General features: G+C 45.8%; 1 protein-coding gene across 11 annotated transcripts in view; it reads left to right on the top strand.

Annotated features, from left to right (window-relative positions):
• The window catches only part of LOC124002453 (pleckstrin homology domain-containing family A member 6-like), a 137,154-nt gene that overhangs the window by 28,157 nt on the left and 82,891 nt on the right, over positions 1-26,106 (top strand). For 4 of the 11 annotated variants that reach the window (XM_046309851.1, XM_046309849.1, XM_046309850.1 and 1 more), the window contains one exon: positions 15,862-15,945. Coding sequence is in view for 7 of the 11 variants with exons in the window: in XM_046309854.1 (XP_046165810.1) it covers positions 11,947-11,978; positions 15,862-15,945 (116 nt within the window). In the remaining 4 variants the exon portion in view is untranslated. Of the gene's footprint in view, positions 1-11,756; positions 11,979-15,861; positions 15,946-26,106 lie in introns of those variants that run through there. The other 7 variants (XM_046309854.1, XM_046309843.1, XM_046309844.1 and 4 more) reach the window with 5 other exon arrangements.

Here is a 26,106-nt window from a genome sequence, read left to right as displayed (position 1 = left end):
CAGAGCACACAACTCGTCGTTATGTTGTAGGAGTGAGAAAGGAGTTATGCAGTTTCAGGGCTTACATGTTTGATAGTCAGAAGGCTAGCTCTGCTCAGTTGTTATCAGAGGCTCACTGGCAGATAGAGAGTCTAATGAAGGAGTTTGAGGTTTGGGAACCCGACCGGGTCGCTGCGCCCCTGTGCTGAACGTTTGCCAGCTAACTACCTGCCAACAAGTGGGAGCGATCACAAGACAGCGAACTCAACCGCATGTCCAAACTCTCCCCTCTGGTTCCCTATCAGAGAGCTAGTCTGCCAAGTGACCCAACACTGTATTACAACAGACAGCTCTGCTTGACTTAAAATAGGTCTTTATAAAAGAGTATTGCAGTAGTAGTGAAATAACCCTATGTTAGTTATTGGAACAGGCTTGTAGGTACATGCGTTGATCCTGCACTTCTTTTGTTGTACACGTTTTAGCGTTAACTCGGATTAAAGTAATTAGCATCGGTAAGGACTATGAAACGACCTGTACTTACATACAGGTACCTGGTACAATATGATTAAACCGGTTGTTGCCTACAGTACGTGAGGTGAAAGCGTGTCCATCGAGGCTTACACAGTGACGTGTTTTTGAATAGATTGCACATGAGTACGGTGAAAGACAGAGGCTGATGCTCATCAGAAACTCCAAATGAGCAATTTGACATTTCTGATGAGGAATTCTAAATTCTTAATGAGCAATTCCAAATTCTAAATGAGGATCTCCAAATGACCAGACCCATTACCTGTTCCTCTAGCTACACTTTGTATCCAGATGCACCCACCCAGCTCTGACATTCTAATCTGAGGTGCAGTGTGTCTATAGCTTCTCTACTTCTGTCTACATCTCCGTAGGTTTCGACAAGGATTCCAATACCCAAAGACCATTCTCCTGCTATTTATAAAATGGAGTGATCAAAAATGCATGGAGAAAATCTCTTATAGGCCATTAACTATTCATGAGACTGAATATTCATCAATTCACACTGAGCGAGGAGACATTATTCAAGAAAGCCATTTGACAAAATAAAGCATTAATGCTCATATGAACAATTCAATAAGGACATTGAAGATGAATAGAAAATAAGGGGGAAGCCTTCGTCTCTTTCTTTCTCACACACAAAGAAAACGTGAGATATTTCTGGGTACAACTCAGCATCGACTTGCTTGTAAACTGAATAACTGAAACACAATTATCGATATGAAGAACTGGATCGCAGTAAGAGGAATTATTGCATTTTGAGTTAGAAAGCCAATCCACACACACACACACACACACACACACACACACACACACACACACACACACACACACACACACACACACACACACACACACACACACACACACACACACACACACACACACACACACACACACACACACACACACACACACACACACACACAAATGCTGACTCAAAATGTACTCTAGGCCGACTGTATACACTCTCTCTCCCACTCGCTCCTTGTGTTTGTCTCTGAGTGATAATAGAACTCTTCCTCCTCCTAAGGCTGCTGTTAACACACTGACCCTCTGGCTGGCCCGGATACTGCTCCCTGAGTACTCATGGTAGAGATGGTAGAGAAAATACATCCACACAGTGTCCACGCAGTGATTTTTGTGGCACTCTTGTTTTCTTCACAGAAATAATTGACGTTATTTAACTAGCTCTTAAGGTACGGGATTATCCTCTACGTTCGACCACTGTACATGATAAAAGAACAACTGACACAGGTACCCTGCTACACCCACCCAGCATTGCTACTATATCCTTTGGGTTTTCGCCAGACATATCGTTTTGCGTTCAGGCCAAAAAGTTCAATTATGGTCTCATCTGTCCGCAGCACCGTTTGCCACTTGGCCTCGGAATCTACAATGTGCTTTTTGGCAAAGCTCAAACGAGACATGATGTGGCTTTTTTTGAGGAGTGTTTTTTTTCTTCTCTCGCCAGCCTCCCATAGAAGCCAGATTTGTGGAGCGTTAGTGATATTGTGGTCACATCCACACACTGACCAGTCTTTGCCATAAAGGCCTGAAGCTCCTTCAAAGTCGCCATTGGCTTCTTGGTAGCCTCTCTGATCAGTCTCCACTTTGCCCGGCCATCCAGTTTGGAGGGACGGCCTGATCTATGCAGTGTCTGGGTGGTGCCATACTCCCTTCTACTTCTTAATAATGGTATTAACTGTGCTCCGAGGGACAAAGCCTTTGAAATCTTTTGATATCCATCCTCTGACTTGTGCCTTTCTACAACTTTATCTCGTACATCTTTTGAAAGTACTTTTCCGCTCATAGTGGATTCTTTGCTTTGAATTGCACTACTAAGCAGTGGAGTCCTCTATCAACAACTGCTTTTATTCTGAACTAATCAAAGTCAATACAATTGATCACAGATGGAAGCCAATTAGCTTGATTTGTGATCTGGAAGGTGGTCGGTTATACCTCAGCAAGTTTGCAATTGCAATTCTAAGGGGTGGGTGTTCACTTCTCCAAATAGGGTATTTTACTGTTTCAATTTTCACTTTTTCATTGGATATTGTGGGTTACTGTGTGTGTACATAAAGCCAGAAAATGTGTTTTCATCTCAGGCTGTAAGGCAACAAAAGGGTGACCATTTTGAAAGGGGGTGGTGTCTTTCTATACCCACTGTATATAGCAAAATATATGTAATTGAAATAAGAGTATAACATATACAGTATCTCAGCCTGGCTTTCTGCATCAATCCCCAAGACATCTCGTGTTTCATCTGTGTCGTCACACACACGCCCACACGCGCACACACACACACACACACACACACACACACACATGATTAAATACAACCTAGGCAAAGCAGACCGATACATCAGCAACCCAGTCACTTCACTATCTCAGGTTGAGTGTGTGTAATACATACTATCAGACTTCCTGGTAGTAGAACACCTTCATTCCATCAGATTACACATGTACAAGCCTCTGCTTACCAATAGGGGGAAAGACTGCCATTAGGAACGGATGGTGGACATGAAAAAGGACACGGCAAATGGTGACATTCACTTCACGAAAAGGCACATTTATGGATCGAACACTCCAGTGCACAAGTCCGAAAATGTACCGCATTTGGAAATTTGCGAGCACGTGTCCAGCAGTGTTTGGCTCTGCACACGTCCCGTAAATCTCTAGCGAAGAACCACTTTTGTGCACAGGCGTGTATATGCCCCGAAATGGTTCAGTAGAACACCAGAAACGACCGCACAAGTCTACCCACTTACTAGGACACATCTTGAAATTCCACTGCACGCCTTTGACACTTACATTTTAGACATTTAGAAGTTGCTCTCATGCAACACACCTCGGTCCATGTCTGCCCACATCTCTCCCATAAATGGCACGTCTGTGCACTTGCTCAAGGTTGTGCAAGCTCCGCCCCCACTGAATGCTAATGCTAGTCATTGCTAGCTTGCCTTAGTGGCTGGTATGTTAAAAACATAAATATGAAAATTAATGAATGAATAACATCGAATTAGGAATTCATGAATTAATAAATTACTTTTATTTGTTGTTATTATTATCAATATCACACGAGTTCCTACACTTTTTCCGAAATAACATTCAAGCACCACTATCACAGTTTTTCCAGCACCCCACAACACACCTATACTAAAATAACTCTTAGTTCCTTGAAAGAAAACACACCAATACACTTCGTTAGTGCAGGAAAAACCAGGTAATTGCATCTGCATTTAGGCTAAGCAGGGCCTGAAACTAAACTAAATCTCATGGAGCCCTGGGCCAAGCTGGATGACTACTGCCTGTAAGGACTGGCGCCCGGGATGAGAAGCAGGTACGGGGAGTCAAACATTTAATCAGGAACAGACATAAAACATGACAGGAACAGCGTCAGCACACTGGTAAACAAGGACATATGACAATCGATGCAGAAGCACGGAACAGAGCGTGGAACCAGACAGGATATAGGGAAGGCAATGACAGATGTGATTGAATCCCGGTGAGTCCAATAATCGTTGATGCGTGTAACGGTGGGAAGGCAGGTGTGCGTAATGATGATGGCAGGAGTGCGTAATGATGATGGCAGGAGTGCGTAATGATGATGGCAGGAGTGCGCACTGCTAGGGAGCCTGGCGCCCTCGAGCGTCAGGGGGGGAGAGCGGGAGCAGGTGTGCCACTGCCAGTAATCTGCTCAAATCCTTTCATATGGAGGAATATGAACGAGCCTGTCAAAGATCAACAAAAGTGTTTTCTAAAGAATCAAGCACAGTACTAACAGGAGTCATCCAGCTTGGTCCAGGGTGAGCCTCCATTGTGTTCAGAGTTGAGAGGTCTGTGGAATATAGGTCGCCTTGATGAAAACTCCCCAGAAAATGACCTGTGTGGTATGGCTTGCCAAGTTGCTCTGGTCCCTCTCCAAGCAGCTCTGTTGTTCTTGACTAAGGGAAGTGAGCACCTCATTACAGAAGTTGGGGGACTTGATGAACCTCACTGGTTTGTTGTTTTGCAGGCCATCCTCCTAAACGCTCATCAGGTCCATATTAACTCCTCTCCAAATGTCTCTCTCGTCCTCTGCAAGCACTGTTGACCGTGCAACTAGAACCAATAGAATACAGTAAACCAATGCATCAGTCTCAAGTCCCACCAAACCCAGATTGATAGTAAAGCAGAATTCCAACCTTTGACCTTTATCTTGATTGTAGTCCCCCCGAACAGCGTTTTATATCTTGTGAAATTACTGAGATTATTGGTATTATTGTGAGAGAATTTAAAAAAATTCTCTCCACCTGGTTTAAAGGGGCTCTGCATGCCTTTGGCTACATGCACTCGCTGTATCACCCACAAACACCTACCCAAAGGTCATTCTAATCAAACAAGCTACAAGTTTTGTATTTAATACTGTCAATTCACAGAGCTACAGGCAAGTGGACTATTGTAGGAAGCATCATTTTAGCCAAAATGTGTACCAAGCTCATGACTACTGTTATTTTGAGTAAAACAGTCAGTTCAGTTCTGATACATAGGCAATTAGTGTTCCAACAAAGTACCATAATTCTGATTTAAGGAACTATGGGGGATAAAGCAGCAACTCTTGATCAGGTGGGTGGAATTCAACGTTTGTTTCCATTGTACTCTCCTAGACTCAAATATATAACTTGAAACATGTAATAGGACCATGTACGAACTTTGTATTCCCAAGGGCCAGGAGTAATACAGGAGTAAACCCAATTACATAAAAACATCTCTAGAAGAATCTACATTACTAGCTAATTGCATTTGCAAAACATGTATGTTGTACAAGGTGAGTATGTATGAGGCATCAGGATTTGAACAGGGTTAGTTACCTAACTACTGTTAGCTAGTTCATCACTGAAGATGGTGGTGTGCAAAAGCCCTAAATATACACCCATACATTACATGGGCAACAGTACAAACAAATTATAGAAGAGGTCTGTGTATGAAATGTAACAAAAACCCATGAACAGCTAGCCAACTACAACATAAATTGAAAGTGGCTAGCTAGTAGGGAGAAATGGTAGGCTAACGTTAGCGGTTAGCAATTAGCATGCAACTTTTAGATACACATTTCATAAAAAGTACACCTAAAAAGTACATCTAAAATACATCAATCAAATTCAATCGAATGTATTTATAAAGCCCTTCTTACATCAGCTGATGTCACAGAGTGCTGTACAGAAACCCAGCCTAAAACCCCAAACGGCAAGCAATGCAGGTGTAGAAGCACAGTGTCTAGAAAAAACTCCCTCGATAGGCTGGAACCTAAGCCATTCCTCTTCTGGCTGTGCCGGGTGGAGATTATAACAGAACATGGCCAAGATGTTCAAATGTTCATAGATGACCAGCAAGGTCAAATAATAATAATCACAGTGGTTGTAGAGGGTGCAACAGGTCAGCACCTCACCGCAGGCAGAACAGTTGAAACTGGAGCAGCAGCACAACCAGGTGGACTCGGGACAGCAAGGAGTCACCAGACCAGGTAGTCCTGAGGCATGGTCCTATGGCTCAGGTCATCAAAGAGAGAGAGAAAAAAAGAGAGAGAGAAATTCACACAGGACACCGGATAAGACTGGAGAAATACTCCAGATATAACAGACTGACCCTAGCCCCCCTAGCCCCCCGACACTAATGTCTGCAAAATGATGGATATTAAAATTTAGGAACATACAAGTGTCTTATATCAGCTAAAAGATTACATTCTTGTTAATCTAACTGCACTGTCCAATTTACAATAGACTTTACACCGACAGCATGCCATGCAATTGTTTGAGGACGGCGCCCCACATCAAAATATTTTTTCACCAGCACAGGTTCCATAAATTCACAAATAGCGATTAAATATTCACTTACTTTTTGAAAATCTTCCTCTGATTTGTCATCCAAAGGGTCCCAGCTACAACATGAAGTGTCGTTTTGTGGGATAAATCCTTCGATTTGAGTAATCCACTCGTTCAACAGGCAGAGAAAGGATTCCAAAAAGCTACCGCTAAACTTTGTTAAAACATGTCAAAATACATTTCTATTTAATCCTCAGGTACTCTAAAATGTAATTAAATATAATATTTCACACAGAAAGAAGTATGTTCAATAGGAAAACAATATTAGCAGGTGCGAGTCCTCTTCGTCGCCTTCGCAGACTGATTTCCAAGTCTGTATCCCAGTACTAAAACTCCTAATTCTTCCTCATTTGGGAAGAAACAAGCCATAAAACCTTGAACAAAGACAAATGAAATCCAGTGGAAGCCATAGGAATTGCATACTGGGAGCTGGATTGTAAGTTCTCTATACCTTCTAATGGGCTCTCAAAAAGCAACAGGCAGTTTACTTTGGGCACGTCAGTCAGACTGGAAGTAGAGAAAATATGAGCCTTACTATTGCAGCATAAATATTGGAGGCTGAGGCACTGTGGCCACATCCGACAATACCCCCGGACAGGGCCAAACAGGCAGGATATAACCCCACACCACTAGAGGGATATCTTCAACCACCAACTTACTATACTGAGACAAGGCCGAGTATAGCCCACGAAGATCTCCCCCACGGCACGAACCCAAGGGGGGGCGCCAACCCAAATAGGAAAATCACGTCAGTGACTCAACCTACTTAAGTTGGAGCACCCCTCCAAGGGACGGCATGGAAGAGCACCAGTAAGTCAGTGACTCAGCCCCTGTAATAGGGTTTGAGGCAGAGAATCCTAGTGGAGATTCATTAGTGTTGTCTATATGTACAAAAGTTTATAACAGAAATAAAATAATCTGAGATGCATTCTTGTTCTCATTAACTTACATACAAAGTGTGTGAGCGAGCTTAGCTTGGCTACACTCATATGAATGACAAAATCTCACTGGTTTTTCACTCTTCAATTAAACATCAAAATGAATTTAGATAAACATGTCATCTCTAGACTTTGAAAAGAAACCAAACATATAAATGCCACAAACCTGAAAACAGGATAAATAAGGAGACACAGAGAGTTGGCTTCTTTTCACTGGGCTTCTCTTCCAACAGTTGAGGTAGAGGCACGTGCCTGTGAGATTTGAAAATGTACGTGATGTGCACAGTCCGGATTATTTGAGGTAGGTATGTGCATATAACTAGAACGAAATAAACAGTAGCAGCAGCTTATGTGTCCAAAAAGTTAGTGCAAAAAGGGTCATTGCAGATAGTCTATGTAGCTATTTGGTTAACTATTTATTTAACTATTTAGCAGTCTTATAGTTTGGGGTAGAAGCTGTTCAGGGTCCTGTTGGTTCCAGACTTGGTGCATCGGTACCGCTTGCCGTGCAGTGGCAGAGAGAACAATCTATGACTTGGGTGGCTGAAGTCTGCCGGATTTTAGGGCTTTCCTTTGACACCGCCTGGTATAGAGGGCCGACATGGCAGGGGGCTTGGTCCCAGTTATGTAATGGACTATGCTCTACCCTCTGCAGCGCCTTGCGATCGGATGCCATGCAGTGTCCATAGCAAGCGGTGATGCAGCCATTCAAAATGCTCTCAATGGTGCCGCTGTAGAACTTTGAAGCTTGAAGCTCTCGACCTGCTCCACTATAGCCCCATCGATGTGAATGAAAGCGTGCTCGGCCCTCCCTTTCCTGTAGTAGTCCATGATCAGTTCATCTTACTGACGTTGAGGGAGACAAAGGACCTGATCGTATTACAGTTTAATTGTTTAAGCACAATTTTGAAAACAACCCTACACCAAAGTAGCACAAGACCTCAGATAATTTGCAATATGGAACACTTGTCAAAACTATACATGACTTCATAAAAATAATATTTTGTTACCATACGAAACACACACATTACATATGACTTCAATATTTTTGAACCAGTTACACGGCTGTTGCTAACCTAAAACACTTCTAGCAAGTCTAATTGTCAGTGATTAGAGTATTGTAAATGAAGTACACAGAGAAAGTGCAACTATACAAACACTACACAAGACCAATGTTGCAGACTGAGGAAAATATCATTTAAACATGTCCCAGTTTCCATGCTACTACAGTAGTGTGCATAACACTGTTAGCTCAGCAAACAGACAAACGTAAAATACTGTATCCAGTATAGGTTACAATTACAATAAATAACAACAACAAACATAAAAATAATCTGAAAAAAACTGACAACATTGTACAGAAAATACTACAGTAAACATACTATACATTATCTCTTTGCCTAGCAAGCAATATCGTCATTAGCAAGACAACGTGGGAAGAACCGTCTTGAATGTCGAATCCATCCTTGCACGGCTGCGGCGTCGACTTAGCCACAGGCGTCCTCCATGGCCTGAATTAGGGGTACCTGAGTCTGGGTCTGGAGATCGTAAACCTTCCTCCGCCATGCAGAGAACAACTCTTCGATAGGGTTTAGAAACGGAGAGTATGGTGGAAGGTATAGTACTGTCAACTGTGGATGGTGTTGAAACCAGTTCTGGACCAAAGCAGAGTGGTGGAATAACACATTGTCCCAGATGACCGTGTATTGCATCTGGTGCATTTCATTACCTGCTGTGACGATGTGGTGCAATCGGTCCAAAAATGCGAGAATGTGAGGTGTGTTGTAAGGGCCCATTTTGGCATGGAGGACAACCCAATGCTATGAAATGGCAGCACAAAGTGTGATGTTACCCCCACGTTGCCCTGGGACATTGATTATAGCCCTGTGGCCAATGATATTTCTGCCTCTCCTTCTTGCTTTTGTGAGGTTGAACACTGCCTCATCAATATATATGAATTTGTGCAGGATTTCCTCAGCATCCATCTGCAAAACTCCCTGAAATACAGTGAAAGACAATATTGTGTAGTTCAGGATAGAACTAGTATACAGTCGATGTAAAAAAGGCATGTGTGCAGTATGCAACATCACAGTGCTAAAGTGAACAATACAAACCTCCACATACTCAAGCCGCAGCCGTTTGACCCTCTGAATTCCGCTCAAAAGGCACTAGATAAAGTTGTTTCATTTGAACCTGATGTCTTTTCAGGACGCGTGCCAGTGTTGACAGAGACCTGATGGACATTATTGAAAATGGCATGGTCACCGATAATGTTGGCTTGTTGTTCTGAGCCGGATAGCATTATTGGCCAAAACCATGTTTATTATCTCTCTCTTGGTCTTGCGTGAATATGGGCCCCCTTCCTCCTTGTCGTTCCCGACCCTCAATCCTATGTAGAGAATAATACATGTAACTTACTGTAACTGTAGACAGATCTACCTGTTTTCTTGTCGAAAAGTCCTTATGACAGATGCCACTGTATATCTGCTAAGATTTGGCTGAACTCTCAGTCCAGCCTCCCTCAGCGTCAATCCGTGGTTCACAACATGGTCCACTAGTGCTGCACGAATGTCATTTGATAAGTTTGGTCCTCTTCTTCTTTGTGCACGTCCTCCTCCTGCTTCAGGTCTTCCTCGACCTCTGGCTCGGCCTCTGCCTCTTCCTCCTTCTCCTCCTCTGTGTACTCCTCCTCTCACCCTCACGCTTCTTCTGACTCCTTCCATTTTGGTTGAAGGCAGGTGAACCTACCTGCTGCAATTTTATAGTCAAACCTGATTGGTGTGTCTACAATTTAGCAATCATGTGTTTGTGCACCTGATGGCTGTGTTTAACAGATTGGCTCATGGGTGTGGTAATTTGACAGTCAGTGCTTTGGAATTGCAAGGAAGTGTCACAAATATTACCGAAGGTGGCTCCCCTTCTTGTTCGGGTGTCGCTCGCCGGTCGTCGTCGCCGGTCTACTAGCTGCCACCGATCCTTTGTTCTGTGTTCGTTTGGTTTTGTCTAATTGGTTTCACCTGTTCATTGTTTGGTTGTTAGGGTGGGGTTATTTAAGTTCGTTGGGCTTGTTCTTCTGTATTTGTGAGAGGTGTTAGTGTGTTTGTTGGGTTTTCTCACTGTCCTAGTATTTCACATAAGGGTACTATTTTGTTTTATAGTTACACCTGTGTTGGGTATACTATTTTGTTCCTGTGATTTTCTTGGACATTAAAGCGTGTTTTGTCCTGCATCCTTTGCTCTCTGCGCCTGACTCCACACCCATTCACTCTTTGAGCGTTACAGGAAGTGACATCATGATATACTTCTGTGTCTGATGTATACAAGCGTGTTTAGTGTTTTGCAAATCACTGTGTGTAATGTTTTGCAAATAGTGTGAAGCTGACAATGTGCTTACGGTTGTGCAAATCTAGCCTTGTGTTTTGCTCCTTGAGTGTAAGGTTTTGCTAATTGTGGGAAGAGTTCAGTTTTAGTGTGTAAGCAATCATAAAAAACTGTAATGCATAATTGGGAAGTTACTATCCCAGAAATTCCCTTTTCACGCAAGTGTTCCGGGATGCACAAAAGTCTACAGGAGTCTGCACACTCACATTGGGAAATTCCCACCCATGACCGTGCATCTTAATTTCACAGGAATAGGCCAGATCTGATTTCACACAGAAACGCTGCTTTTCATGAAATGATTGTAAACTTTTAATATGGCCTCCCCTCCCAGGGCCCTTGGCTCTGTTCTTTAATGCTGAGCTTGTCTCTTTGTGAAATATGGATCTAATTATGACACTATGAGTGACAGAGAAGCTAAGTCTCTCTATTAGGGGGAGGGACGGAGAGGAGTGGCGGAGAGGGGGAGAAGGGAGAAGAGGAGAGGGTGGGGAAGGGAGGGAGTGGCACTAATGTGCTGGCTGTTATACCTGAATGGCCATACGTCCTTTGTTTATCCTCCACTCACTACCCCTCCAGTCGCTGCGTCCCCCTCCGCTGTTCCCTGTGGAACAATGCGAACGACTCTCCCTGCCAGACCTACACCAACGCTGGGGATCATTCAGACCTCAATCTGGGGCCCGGCAGGACGCCACATGGGTCTCTGTCATACCGTCTCCCCACTGGGAGAAAACAATAGCGAGGGAGAAGGATGGAAAGATAAAGAGAGAGTGAGGGAGAGATAAAGAGAGGGAGAGAGAGAATGAGAGCGAGATAGACAGCCAGATCCTGGGACTGAATAAGCTGAGCCTTGCAGTTCTGTTAGACAAGGGGAGCATGAGAGAGAGAGAGAGCAAGAGAGAGAGGAGGGGAGATGCAATGGCCAGTGATAGAGAGTGGGTGAGTGTGTGAGAGAGAGGAGAGAGAGAGAGAGAGAGAGAGAGAGAGAGAGAGAGAGAGAGAGAGAGAGAGAGAGAGAGAGAGAGAGAGAGAGAGAGAGGCTCGTTACAGCATGCGTTCTCAAGGAGAGAAAGGAGGACAGCAATTACTATATCCAACACCCCTACAGCGACAGCAATAAAGCGGCTTTCTCCTGGCAGTGTGTTAGCTAGCCAGCTGCTCCCCTCTCTTTCACTCTCTCTTTCTACCTCTCCCCATCACTCTTTCTATCCCTCTCTCCCTCTCTGTCTGTCTCATCTGTTATATGATTGATCCGGTGAAGGATGCTGAAGTTCCGCGCGGACCGGAGGGTGAGGTAGGTAGGGGGACAGCGGAGTAGCCGAGTCTGGGGGAGGTGGACTGTGCTGGGGCTGGCTGGCAGTGTGTTGGGGGGAGAGAGAACCAGAAGCTGGAGGTCAGAGAGGACTGCAATGCAGTGCTGCTGGAGAGAAAGAACAGGGAATCTATTTTATGGCTTTTATTTGGCAGTTGTGTGAGTTAGCGACTGATACAGTGATAGGATATGTGTATAGGATTGTGTGTGTGTGTGTGTGTGTGTGTGTGTGTGTGTGTGTGTGTGTGTGTGTGTGTGTGTGTGTGTGTGTGTGTGTGTGTGTGTGTGTGTGTGTGTGTGTGTGTGTGTGTGTGTGTGTGTGTGTGTGTGTGTGTGTGTGTGCGTGCGTGTGCGTGTGTGTAGGGATGTGTGTGTGTCTAGCTGTGTGTGTGTGTGTGTGTGTGTGTGTGTGTGTGTGTGTGTGTGTGTGTGTGTGTGTGTGTGTGTGTGTGTGTGTGTGTGTGTGTGTGTGTGTGTGCGTGTGCGCGCGCGCGTGTGTGTGTGTGTGTGCGCGTGCGTGCGTGCGTGTTGGGACTATGGCTTGACTTTCATGCTAGTGTGAGTAGCCTAGCAGTCATGGCTAAACATTGTTACCATATGTTTACCCTATATAACGTGAGGGCAGTGATTGGAACTGGTCCATTGTTTTTCAAGTAATTTTGTCGCCCAGTTTGTGGTCATATTAAGGACACTGATGTTACCGTATGCTGTTTAGCTATTTGTTTTTCCATAAGCAGAAGCAGGCAGCGATGTGGTCTCTCTCTATATAGGTTTGTAGGTTACGCATGAACAGGCATGCTCAGTCGCCGGACCCTCTGAGACCAAGTCACACATACACGCACACACACGTTTGGACCCCAGGAAGAGTATTGGAAGACTACATAAAAACACACACACACACACACACACACACACACACACACACACACACACACACACACACACACACACACACACACACACACACACACACACACACACACACACACACACACACACACACACACACACACACACACACACACACACACACACACACACACAGGTCAGCAGCAGCTGTCCCAGTGCCCAGGCAGGCTGTAGGTGGTTTGTCAGTGGTTTGTCGGAGGTTTGTTATGGTTAGCTGCACACAGGCAGAGGGGTGTGTGTTTTGTCCCTTTGGTGTCAGGAGGTGCATGCCTTCTGCCTGACTGTGCTCTTGGCTGGCCACCATCATCCTCTCTACCTATCACTGCGTGTGTGAGTTTGTTTGTGTATGTGTGTGTGTCAAGTGTGTGTGTGCACACGTGTGAGTGCCCAGTGTGTGTCCAGTGTGTGTGTGTGTCTGTGTGTGCAAATGAGTATGGTTGTGTGTGTGTGTGTGAGAAGGAGGATACACAGACTCTCTGCATGGCAGAGTCTGGGCCAGATGCCACACACATATTATCATCCAGTAGTGCGTAGAGCCAGAGCCAGAAAGAGAGACAGGCTGTGGGGGTGGAGGTGTTCGGCCCTGCCTTACATAGAGCGTTGTTCTTCAACCCTGGTTCTGGAGACCCCCGGAGTGGTCAGGCTTTAGTTCCAACCCAGCACCAAAACATCTGATTCAACTAATAAACTAATCATCAAGTCGCATGGCTAGCTGAATCAGATGCTTTCAGTGCTGGAACAAAAGCTTGCACAAGCTCTGGCTCTAGGAACATTGCCTTAGTGTAGTGTAAGGCAAAAGACTACCATACAGTATGCTGTCTGTCCTCGTTAAAGGGTCAAGGCCCTATCTAGTGATTTCTAAAACCTGAAACTTGGACCTACTATCTACAACCTAAAATGGTTCTTTGGCAGTCCCCATAGGAGGACCCTTTGGAGAATCCTTTGTGGTTCCAGGTAGAACCTGTTTGGGGTCCATGTAAAACCCTTTCCACAGAGGGTCCTACATTGAACCCAACATAGTTCTACTTGGAACCAAAAAGGGTTCTCCTACTGGGACAGCCGAAGAACCCCTTTGGAACCCTTTTTTTAAGAGTCTAGGTGGATCCCTGGGGCTATGCCATGGACCATCATTGATCCTCACAGTCTTCCTATGTCCTTACTCTGTGTCTTTGGCCTACAATATGTGTCCTCTTAGGCTGTAAAACTACTAGGCTGGCTTCCCTAAGCCTTGGATGTGTAAAGAGAGAAGCTTTCAGATCATCGACTAGTACAACACTCTTTGATGCAATCTAGAACCAAATAGGGTTCTTCAGCTGTCCTCATAGGAGAACTCTTTGAAGGACCCTTTTTGGCTCCAGGTAGAACCCTTTTGGTTGCAGGTGTAAGTAACCCTTTTGGGTACCATGTAGAACCCTTTCCACAGAGGGTTCTACATGGAACCCAAAAGAGTTATATCTGGAACCAAAAGGGGTCATCCTATGAGGACAGCCGCAGAACCCTTTTGGAACGCTTTTCTCCCAAGAGTATAGTATATCTATAGGTAAGAAGGTTGTTTTCCTATAAACATCTTTCTGACTTCAGGCCTGTCCTCCTGTCCTAACAATCTTACCATCCCCTCCTTTGATAAGGCCCTCATGTCTGCAGTCTGTCTTTCAGACTAGCAGCAGGGGAATCCCACAGTCAGCTTTGAGCACACTCCTGTGTGTTTTGCAAATCCGCTTAAGAAACCGTCTCTGAGATCAAAGGTTATTCACTGTTATCTTTCACTATACAAAGCCCCGTCAATTTAACTCCCGTATTTGTACATCTGTGTACAAGATGTGTGTGTGAGCAGGTATGTTTTGTCTGTATATGCATGTATGATGTGAGTGTGCACAGGTATGCAATGTAAGTATCTTCATGACTATACACGACCGGGTGATTAGGGGTTTTCATGTGTTTTTCATGTGTTTCATGTGAATGTATGCACACATGACTGTAAGTCGCTTTGGATAAAAGCGTCTGCTAAATGGCATATTATTATTTATTATTATTTGTGTCAGTGGTGGCTGGTGGGCAGAGATAAAATGAGAACAGGCTCATTGTAATGGCTGGGATGGAATAAATTAAATTGTGCAATAATTGTCATGAGTATCTTTCCATCCATTCCAGTCCCACCGTTACGATGAGCCTGTCCTCCTAAACCTACGCCCTCTAGCCTCCTCTGGTTTGTGTTAATGCCAGTGAACCAGGTTGTGTTTGCAATGAATCCAGTCTACAGTGGGATTGATGAGATGGAATATCGAATAGAGTCTAGTATAGCTCTGGTGAGGAGAAGAGGAGGCAGGGTACCACACTGCACCACTCCACCTATAAAACCACAGCTATTTACGACTGGTTAGATTACACTGTGCAGCAGAAACAGGAAAGACATGCACACACCAGCCCTTGCCTCGGCCCGCAGCGGGTGTAAAATCAATAGCAGGGAAGGGACACCGGCACACAGATCACAGGAACACTTGTACATCCAGACAAACAGAGAAAACCACACCACTCCAGACATGGACCTATTCCCTACATAGTCTGTCTAACTGAGTGCAGACATCATGTTTTAGCCTGCTGTCTGATGGACAGAGGAGCTGAGGGAGAACTCATGTTGCGGTGTTGTTTCTTGATCATCTCGATCGTCTTGACCATCGTGTTCAGGGAGGTGGCTGAATAGGACCCTGATTGACCACCATGTCACGTTGACCCCTCACCACACACTGATTCTGGATCAGTAACTAATCACCTCTGTTGATAATGAAACTGTTCTGGTTGCTGAGGTGCTGTGTTGCTGCTGTGATGTCAGCGATCAACAGATCAGCCATCGATCAGCTGCGCTCATCATGTCTGGCAGCTAGACAGCATGGATCTCCACCAAAAATGGCCTTCTTTCTTTCTTTCTTTCTTTTTCTCCTCCTCTCCTCCTCTCCAGTCAAAATGACCCGAGCGGCCCAGCTGGACATCCAGTGATCCAGATCCAGCTGAAAGAGACCGGACCGATTCACACCTACATAACGTGAGTGCAACATTAATCTTACTTTAATACAACCGTACCCTAAGTAAACTTGGACCACTACATGATTGCCTGACGTGAGTACAAGCCAATTAAAATCTTATCATAAACTAATCTTAACCTTAAAGGGATAGTTTGAGATTTTGGCAATTCTGCTTACCCAGAGTCAGATGAACTCATGGATACCATTTTTATGTCTCTGCGTGTAGTTTGAAGGACATTGAAGGTTGTTTCTGGAGAGATTGCTAACTAGTGTTAGCGCAATGAATGGAAGTCTATGGGATCAGCTAGCATTAGGGAAATAAGAGTAGAAAATGTTGAAAAAAGGGCTTACTGTCCAAATCTCAAACTATTCCATTAAACCAACATAACCCTAATCAGACAATTACACAAATACTTGACAAGAGTACAATCCAAACTCAACCTTAATCCAACTTTACCCTAACCTAAACCGAACCGATACACACATACCGGAGTCCTGACGTGACTACCCCCCAATCGTAACCTTAATACAACCTTATTTAGTGTTGCTGTATTCAGAAGAATGAACAAAACATCCCTTTCACTCAGCTTTACAGTCGACCTGAAACTATAGCCTGACACCAGACAAGAGAACACATCATTGTGTCATGCACACAGACAAATGGGCTGTGATATAGGAGAGGATGAGACAGTGTGTGTGTGACTGAGGGAACACTCTTAGAACAAATGGTTCCAAAAGGGTTCTCCGGCTTTCCCCATAGAATAACCTTTTTTTTGTTTCCAGGTAGAATCCTTTTTGGTTTAAGCTGGAAACAAAAGGGTTCTTCAAAGGGTTCCCCTATTGGGATTGCCAAATAACCCTTTTAGGTTCTAGATAGAACCTTTTGTAGAGAGATGGAATATAGTAGCAGGTTTTCACCCGAGTCCCTTTGATCACACCTGTCACTATGAGGTTTGTCACACGGTCTCTACACGGGTATGCACAGTGGTAGAAAAAGTGCCCAAATGTCATACTTGAGTAAAAGTAAAGATATCTTATCAATAGACAATTACTCAAGTAAAAGTGAAAGTCACCCAGTAAAATACTACTTTGGTAAATGTCTAAATGTACTTGGTTTTAAATATACTTAAGTATCTCAAGTAATGTAATTGCTAATGAACTCAGCAGTGTGAATATTTGTATGAACATAACAAGATTCAACAACTGAGACAAACTGAACAAGTTCCACAGACGTGTGACGAACAGAAATGGAATGTGTCCCTGAACAAAGGGGGGTCAAAATCAAAAGTAACAGTCGGTATCTGGTGTGGCCACCAGCTGCATTAAGTACTGCAGTGAATCTCTTCCTCATGGACTGCACCAGATATGCCAGTTCTTGCTTTGAGATGTTACCCCACCCTTTCACCAAAGCACCTGCATGTTTCTGGACATTTCTGGAGGGAATGGCTCTAGCCCTCACCCTCTGATCCAACAGGTCCCAGATGTGCTCAATGGGATTGAGATCCGGGCTCTTCGCTGGCCATGGCAGAACACTGACATTCCTGTCTTGCAGGGAATCATGCACAGAATGAGAAGGATGGCTGGTGGCATTGTCATGCTGGAGGGTCATGTCAGGATGAGCCTGTAGGAAGGGTACCACATGAGGGAGGAGGATGTCTTCCCTGTAACGCACAGTGTTGAGATTGCCTGCAATGACAACAAACTCAGTCCGATGATGCTGTGACACACTGCCCCAGACCATGACAGACCCTCCATCTCCGAATCGATCCCACTCCAGAGTACAGGCCTCGATGTAACGCTCATTCCTTCGACGATAAACGCAAATCCGACCATCACCCTTGGTGAGACAAAACCGCGACCTTTCACTGAAGAGCACTGTTTGCCAGTCCTGTCTGGTCCAGCGACGGTGGGTTTGTGCTCATAGGCGACGCTGTTGCTGGTGATGGCTGGTGAGGACCTGCCTTACAACAGGCCTACAAGCCCTCAGTCCAACCTCTCTCAGCCTATTGCGGACAGTCTGAGCACTGATGGAGGGATTGTGCATTCCTGGTGTAACTCAGACAGTTGTTGTTGCCATCCTGTACCTGTCCCGCAGGTGTGATGTTCGGATGCACCAATCCTGTGCAGGTGTTGTTACACGTGGTCTTCCACTGTGAGGACGATCAGCTGTCTGTCCTGTCTCCCTGTAGCTCTGTCTAAGGCGTCTCACAGTCTCACATTGCAATTTATTGCCCTGGCCACATCTGCAGTCCTCATGCCTCCTTGCAGCATGCCTAAGGCACATTCACGCAGATGAGAAAGGACCATGGGCATCTTTCTTTTGGTGTTTTTTAGAGTCAGTAGAAAGGCCCCTTAGTGTCCTACGTTTTCATAACTGTGACCTTAATTGCCTACCGTATGTAAGCTGTTAGTGTCTTAATGACCGTTCCACAGGTGCATGTTCATTAATTGTTTAAGGTTCATTGAGTTTATATAATTAAGTATAGGGATGACCAGGGATGTTCTCTTGATAAGTGCATGAATTTGACAATTTTCCTGTCCTGCTAGCCATTCAAAATATAATTTTGTGTGTCAGGGAAAATGTATGGAGTAAAAAGTACATTATTTTCTTTTGGAATGTAGTGAAGTAAAAGTTAAAGTTGTCAAAAATATAAATAGTAAAGTACAGATATCCCCCAAAATGTTCTTAAGTAGTACTTTAAAGTATTTTTACTTAAGTACTTTACACCACTGGGAAAACACAGTGCAATTGTTACAGGAAAGCACTTGAGCTGATGTGGCCCAGCAATCTGCTCATAGGCAGAGAACTTGGGTCTGCTTACTGTCAAACTGTGTGTGTGCGTTCGGGTTACTCGAGCTTATCCAAAAAGCTGGCACAAGAAAAGACATTAAGGACCATGACATTGAGACCTACACCACCCATCCCCCCTGCTCATTCCCCCCACACACACTCACAGAACACATAACACACTTCATACACTCACACATTGCAACACTGTTTTGCTGCTAGCATATGGGATGCAGGCTCCTATTGGATTTTTATGCTGGTATTATAACATTTATACCAATTATTACACATTCCTGTCAGGAAGATAAATGCCCTGGTGGTGTTAAGACAATACTCCCACCCCCTTCATATTCTGTTTCTCCACCACAATCGATTCTGTATCGAGCTGATGATGCATTGGACATTAATAAGATATGATGGTGCCAGTAAAGAGGCAGGGTTTTACAGCAAGTTATTGTTCAAAGCTACAATATAAAATACTGTAGCTAAACATTACAATGGGGATATTTACAATATACAGTATTTACCGTCAGTTTGATAGGGGAGTTGATGGCACTCTTTTACAGCAAAACCTGAGGATGAGCTGAATTGGAAGGGAAATGATTGAACTGGAAGTAGTTTAAAGGGTTAGTTTGGAAACATAGTCAGGACACTGCAGTGTGAACACCTCTACTCTCATGTTAATTGTCTTGGAATCTGGGTGAGGAGGGGTGCTGTGGGATTATTTCAAACACTCTCACTTGGCAAAAAGGGTCAATATCAGGGGATATCTTTATCTCTATATATCTGGATATGTGACATTTTATTAGATAAAAGGAGTAGACATTCTCTAGATCCACATGTTGTCACGTTTCAGGTAAGACCCAAATGCAGACTGTGTTGATGTAACACTGTTTATTACAGCAACAGGGGCAGGCAAATGACAGGTCAAAGCAGGCAGGTGTTGATAATCCAGAGTAGTGGGGCAAAGGTACAGGACGGCAGGCAGGCTCAGGGTCAGGTCAGCCACCGGTTGACTTGACAAACAAGACGAACTGGCCACAGACAAACAGAGAACACAGGTATAAGTACCCAGGGGATAATGGGGAATATGGGCGACACCTAGAGGGGGTAGAGACAAGCACAAGGACACGTGAAACAGATCAGGGCATGACAGTACACCCCCTCTAGGGACGCCACCTGCCGTCCTACTTGGATGCATACCTGGTTGAGCGGGGTGTCAGCGTTGGAATTCAGAGACGAGGCCTGGGTCCAGGATGTCCCTCGCTGAGACCCAGCACCTCTCCTCCGGGCCATAACCCTCCCAGTCAACCAGGTACTGGAATCCCCTGTCCCGAGGTCAAACTTTCAGGAGCCTTCTCACCTTGTACTCTACGTTGGTCATTGATGAGACAAGAGAGAGGGGAGGGACTGGAAACAGGAGACAAATAGCTGTGAGAGATGGGTTTATATCTAGACACATGAAAAGTAGGAAGTATACAGAGGGTACGGGGCAACAGAGGATGAACAGCAGAGGGGCTAATGATTTTGGAGCAGGGGAAAATGTTTCGACTTCCGGGAGTGTAGCCGCGGGGCTATAGTTGCGTGCCAGCGCATTCCGCTTAACATCCTTGGGTACAGGTTGGTGTTGTGGAAGCGAAGTGGCCCATGCCTTACTGAACCCCTCCCTGGGGTCTTGGTACTCTGCAGGAATGACGGAGAGGTTTGGGGCAATTTCCAAGCCTCCAGGAAGATGTCCCGGGGCAGGCAGAGCTGATTTCAGGCAATGAGCGTGACAGAACGGGATCCAGCCCACGATGGCATCAGTAGACCAGTCAATCGAGGGATTGTGTCGCTAGAGCCAAGAGAATCCCAATACCACAAGAACAATTAATGACCGGCAGCACCAAAATACAGACAACTCTGGGTGTGACGTCTGCATACACATTCGGCTGGAGACAGCCTAGCCCTGCCGAGCTGCATCGGCTCGGGAAGAGGTAAATCGGCAGACTCCGGAGGCTCTTGGAGGAACTCTGGTAAGCTCGGATCCTCTCAGAGGCGTAGACACTGGTGACTTCCAGAGTTCATCAGATGCAAGGTGGGATCCTTGAGTGAGCAATTGGGACCGCAATCAGACCCCTTCTCCCTCCTACGCTCCCGTGGCCGTCCATCGATCCGGATGGTCAAAGCATTGAGTGCGTTGAGATCCGTCCGTAGTTCCAGGGCTGCAAGCCCGTCCTTCCTCTGATAATCCGTGCAGGAACATGTCGAACAGCGCCTCCGGGTTCCAGGCACCCTCCGCTGCTAGCGTGCGGAAATCCACCGCATAGTCTGCCACACTGAGGGAGTCCTGCCGAAGCTGGAATAACTTCCGGGCAGCCTCTCTTCCGGACACCTGAGCCTCATAAACCTTTCTCACCTCCGCCATGCATACCTCCGGACTGAGACAGACAGTGGACTGTTGCTCCCACACCGCTGTGGCCCAGGCAAGTGCCCTCCCGGACATCAGCATAATAATGTACTCTATCCTCGAGCAGTCCGAGTGGAACGAAGAAGGCTGCAGCTCAAAAATGAGGGCGCACTGGGAGAGAAAGGCCTGGCAGGTTCTGGAATATCCATCGTAGTGCTCCGGGTGAGGTATGCTGGGTTCCCGGAGAACCGGGGTGACAGCACTGCTACCAGCCGGGTTACTGAGGGGCTGGGAGGTTACCATCGTGGTAGGGTGCCTCGTAGGCAACCCACTGAATTGCTTCCGACAGGTCAAGGCAGGCAGGGGTCGATAACCCAGAGTAGGGTCAAAGGTACAGAACTGCAGGCAGGCTCAGGGGCAGGCAGAGTGGTCAGGCAGGCGGCTCAGCGTCAGGACAGGCAAGGGACAAAACCAGGAGGGCGAGAAAAAGATAGACTGGGGAAAAGCAGGAGCTGAGACAAAATGCTGGCCACAGACAAACACAGATATATATAGTACCCAATGGATAATGGGCGACACCTGGAGTGGGGTGGAGACAAGCACAAGGGAAACAGATCGGGGCATGACACATGTCCTTAATTGTTTTATTTTATGTTTTACCTTTATTTAACTAGGCAAGTCAGTTAGGAACAAATTGTTATTTTCAATGACGGTCTAGGAAAAGTGGGTTTAACTGCCTTGTTCAGGGGCAGAATGACAGATTTTTACCTTGTCAGCTCAGGGATTTGACCTTGCAACCTTTCGGTTACTAGTCCAACGCTCTAACCATAGGCTACCCTGCCACCCCAATTGTATATTTCTCCATATACGTACATCTAATCCGGACCTCAGAAATCTCCCTGCTGCCGTATGAGTCCAGGGAGATATCTGGGGTGATATCCCTTCAAGGCATGCCCCTGATGCGAGTGCATCTGCTTATATATATTTTTGACTATTTTTAACTCTGGAAAAGGTATGTGTCAACATGCTGACATATCTAAGCATTTATACTTAGGCATGAACATATCCATGTATTTTAAGAAATTTATAATTTATGTTGTCATTAACTGATCTTTAATGGATCCATATAAGAAAAGAATAATCATAATATCAGTAGATATACTTACATGATATGTAATATTCATCCTCCGCATGTCTGATCGAAAATTGGCTAAATCCAATGACTGATCAATGTCCAGCGGCCAAAGTATTTGACCTGTTCAGGAGCCGAAAATCATTCTGCTTCTTCTCACATGAAGGTGACATAACTGAGCATACATTTGCACCATATTCAGTACATCGTCATATTCAATCCAAAGCACATCTCTGCTATGTCTTGAAAAAAAAATGCAGCATAGCAAATCCAGAGCTCCAATCAGAACACGTTTTCTGTAAAGATGCAAACGTAGGCCAATCTTTGCTAAAAAAATGCATTTTATTTTATTTTTAAATAAAAGTTGCACACTCTCAATACCCCTGCCTACCCTGTTTGTTATGGATGATGGATGTGATCGAAATCTAATCTAATCCAATAAAATGGTATTAGTCACATACACATGGTTAGCAGATGTTATTGCGAGTGTAGCGAAATGCTTGTGCTTCTAGTTTGCGACAGTGCAGCAATATCAAAAAGCAATCTAACAATTTCACAAAAACTACCTAATACATGCAAATCTAACTAAAGCGATGGAATAAGAATATGTACATATACATATATGGATGAGAGATGGCCGTGCGGCATAGGCTAGATGCAGTAGATGGTATAAAATACAGTATATACATATGGGATTAGTAATGCAAGATATGTAAACATCATTATTAAAGTGTTAAAGTGGCATTAATAGAGATCCATTTGTTAGAGTGACCGATGATTTCAAGTCTGGATGTAGGCAGTAGCCTCTCTGTGTAAGTGATGGCTGTTCAACAGTCTGATGGCCTTGAGATAGAAGCTATTTTCAGTCTTACGTTGCAAAATTTGAAATGGTGTTTTTTACGTTGGATGAAAGTACAGACTCAGAGCTACAAAATGAAACATCATACACGGCAGTTGAAAAGTAATTCTGCTTTGAGAATTACTGGAGAACTCTTTTATGTCTTTACCCATTCAGCATCATTCCTACCCTCTTAAGCCTTTGCCCCCCCCATCTCTTTAATGATTTACATGTAAGGCCATGTGCTAAACAGAGTGAGGTAGTGTAGTTCACATTTTCATGAAGTACAATAGATGACAGTAATCACCCCCAGACACACCTGGATAACTTGATGGGTCATGTAATCATCTGGTGAAGTGGAATCTTTTCCTTTGTTTAACTAGCAATACAAATGGTTTTCTGAGATACAAATGATATTACTACACAAATCATACACTTAGCATTAGCTAGAGAGCCATCCAGCTAACATTACCTAGCTAGCTAACAGTACGCTTTAACTTGCAATGAAAATGACTTTCTGACAAAATTAGAAATGTATAATATCTGAAAATATAGCTAGAGTCTTACCCGTATAAATGGATGAACGCTTCACGGTAGACTGGAATCCCTTTAACTAAGTAAGACGTCCTGTGTCATTTTAGTTTTGTTTGAACAGCTTTCTTGGCCCGTTGTGTAACGTCACTCCGGTTTACATTGACAATGTGTAATAAGAATAAGAATCATCATCTTTCTTCCTCTCTGTCAGATATGCAATCAAACACCAGAATGTTCTCCTTCTGTAACGCCCTGGGTGTGGTGGAGGAAGAAGTCAGGCGCAGGAAGCAGTGAGTTCAGGGTAGCGCTACTTTTAATACACCACAACGGTGAAACGACGCCAACCCAAACCAATGCCCCAAACACGGGAATTTAAACAGTCCAGCAAAATATCCACACACACGGACAACTGTGACCTACAGCCGTGTACACACGTACACTGAAAATAATCCCGCACAACTAGCAGGCAGACCGGCTGGTAAATAAAGCCCAACCAATTATCCTAAACTAAACACAGGTGCAACTAATAAACAGAAAAGTGGGAAAAGGGATCAGTGGCAGCTAGTAGGCCGGTGACGACGACCGCCGAGCGCCACCCGAACAGGAAGGGGAGCCACCTTTGGTAGGAGTCATGACAGTACCCCCCCTGACGCACGGCTCCCGCAGCACGCCGACACCGGCCTCGAGGGCGACCTGGAGGGCGAGGCGAAAGGGCGATCCGGATGGAGGCGATGGAAATCCCTCAACAGTGACGGATCCAAGATGTCCCCCACTGGTACCCAGGACCTCTCCTCCGGACCGTACCCCTCCCAGTCCACGAGGTACTGCAGGCCCCTCACCTGGCATCTCGTGTCCAGAATGGCCCGTATTGTGTACGCCAGGGACCCCTCAATGTCCAGAGGGGGCGGAGGGACCTCCGGAACCTCACCGTCCTGCAGGGGACCAGGGGACCAGCAATAATAGGAAGGGAGTTGTAATCTATAACACACCTCGTTTATCCTCCTCAGGACTTTGAAGGGCCCCACACACTGCGGCCCCAGTTTCCGGCAGGGCAAGCGGAGGGGTAGGTTTCGGGTCGAGAGCCAGACCCTGTCCCCCGGTACAAACACGGGGGCCTCACTGCGGTGGCGGTCAGCACTCCTTTTCTGCCGTCCACTGGCTTGTTCGAGGGATTCCTGGACGGCCTTCCAGGTCTCCTTGGAGCGCTGCACCCACTCCTCCACCGCAGGAGCCGGGACCGGCTGGTATCCCAACACACACTGAAACGGAGATAGGTTCGTCGAGGAGTGACGGAGTGGTCTAGGTACACCCATGTGACGTACCTAGACCACTCCATGGGCCGGTCCTGGCGATACGACCGCAGAAACCTACCCACCTCCTGGTTCACTCTATCCACCTGCCCATTACTCTCGGGGTGATACCCGGTGGTCAGGCTGACCCAGACCCTCAGATGCTCCATGAACGCCCTCCATACCCGGGACGTGAACCGGGGACCCCGATCTGAGACGATGTTCTCCGGCACCCTGTAGTGCCGGAAGACGTGGCTAAATAACGCCTCCGCAGTCTGTAGGGCTGTAGGGAGACCGGGCAATGGGAGGAGACGGCAGGACTTAGAAAACCGATCCACAACCACCAAAACCGTAGTGTTCCCCTGAGACGGGGGAGATTGGTCAGGAAATCCACTGATAAGTGAGTCCATGGCCGTTGTGGAACGGGGAGGGGTTGTAACTTCCCTCTAGGAAGGTGCCTAGGAGCCTTACTCTGGGCGCACACCGAACAGGAAGAGACATAAACCCTAACGTCCCAAGCCAAGGTGGGCCACCAATACTTCCCCCGGAGGCTCCGCACTGTCCTCGCCACCCCAGGATGACCCAAGGAGGGTAGGGTGTGAGCCCACTGAATCAGTTGGTCCCGAACACCAAGCGGCTCGTACTTACACCCAGCCGGACACTGAGGAGGTGCAGGCTCCGCCCGTAACGCCCGCTCGATGTCCGAGTCCACCTCCCATACCACTGGTGCCATCAGCCTCGAGGCTGGAAGGATGGGAGTAGGCTCGGTGGACCGATCCTCCGTGTCATAGAGACGGGACAGCTCGTCTGCCTTTATTTTCAGGGAGCCTGGTCTATACGAAAAAAGTGAACCTGAATCGGGTGAAGAACATGGCCCACCTTGCCTGACGCGGATTCAGTCTCCTAGCTGCCCGAATATACTCCAGATTCTGGTGGTCGGTCCAGATGAGAAAGGGGTGTTTAGCCCCCTCATGCCAGTCTCTCCACACCCTCAGGGCCTTGACCACTGCTAACAACATCCGGTCCCCCACATCATAGTTACGCTCCACCAGACTGAGCTTCCCTGAAAAGAAAGTGCAGGGGCGGAGTTTTGGTGGCGTACCCGAGGACTGTGATAGCACGGCACCCACCACAGCCTTGGACGCGCCCACCTCCGCTATGAATGCTAGAGAGGGGTCCGGGTGTGCCAACACGGGTGCATCCGTGAACAG

Source organism: Oncorhynchus gorbuscha, linkage group LG18 (genome assembly GCF_021184085.1).
Source record: "Oncorhynchus gorbuscha isolate QuinsamMale2020 ecotype Even-year linkage group LG18, OgorEven_v1.0, whole genome shotgun sequence".
Taxonomy (NCBI): domain Eukaryota; kingdom Metazoa; phylum Chordata; class Actinopteri; order Salmoniformes; family Salmonidae; genus Oncorhynchus; species Oncorhynchus gorbuscha.
This window is presented reverse-complemented; position numbering and strand designations above follow the sequence as displayed.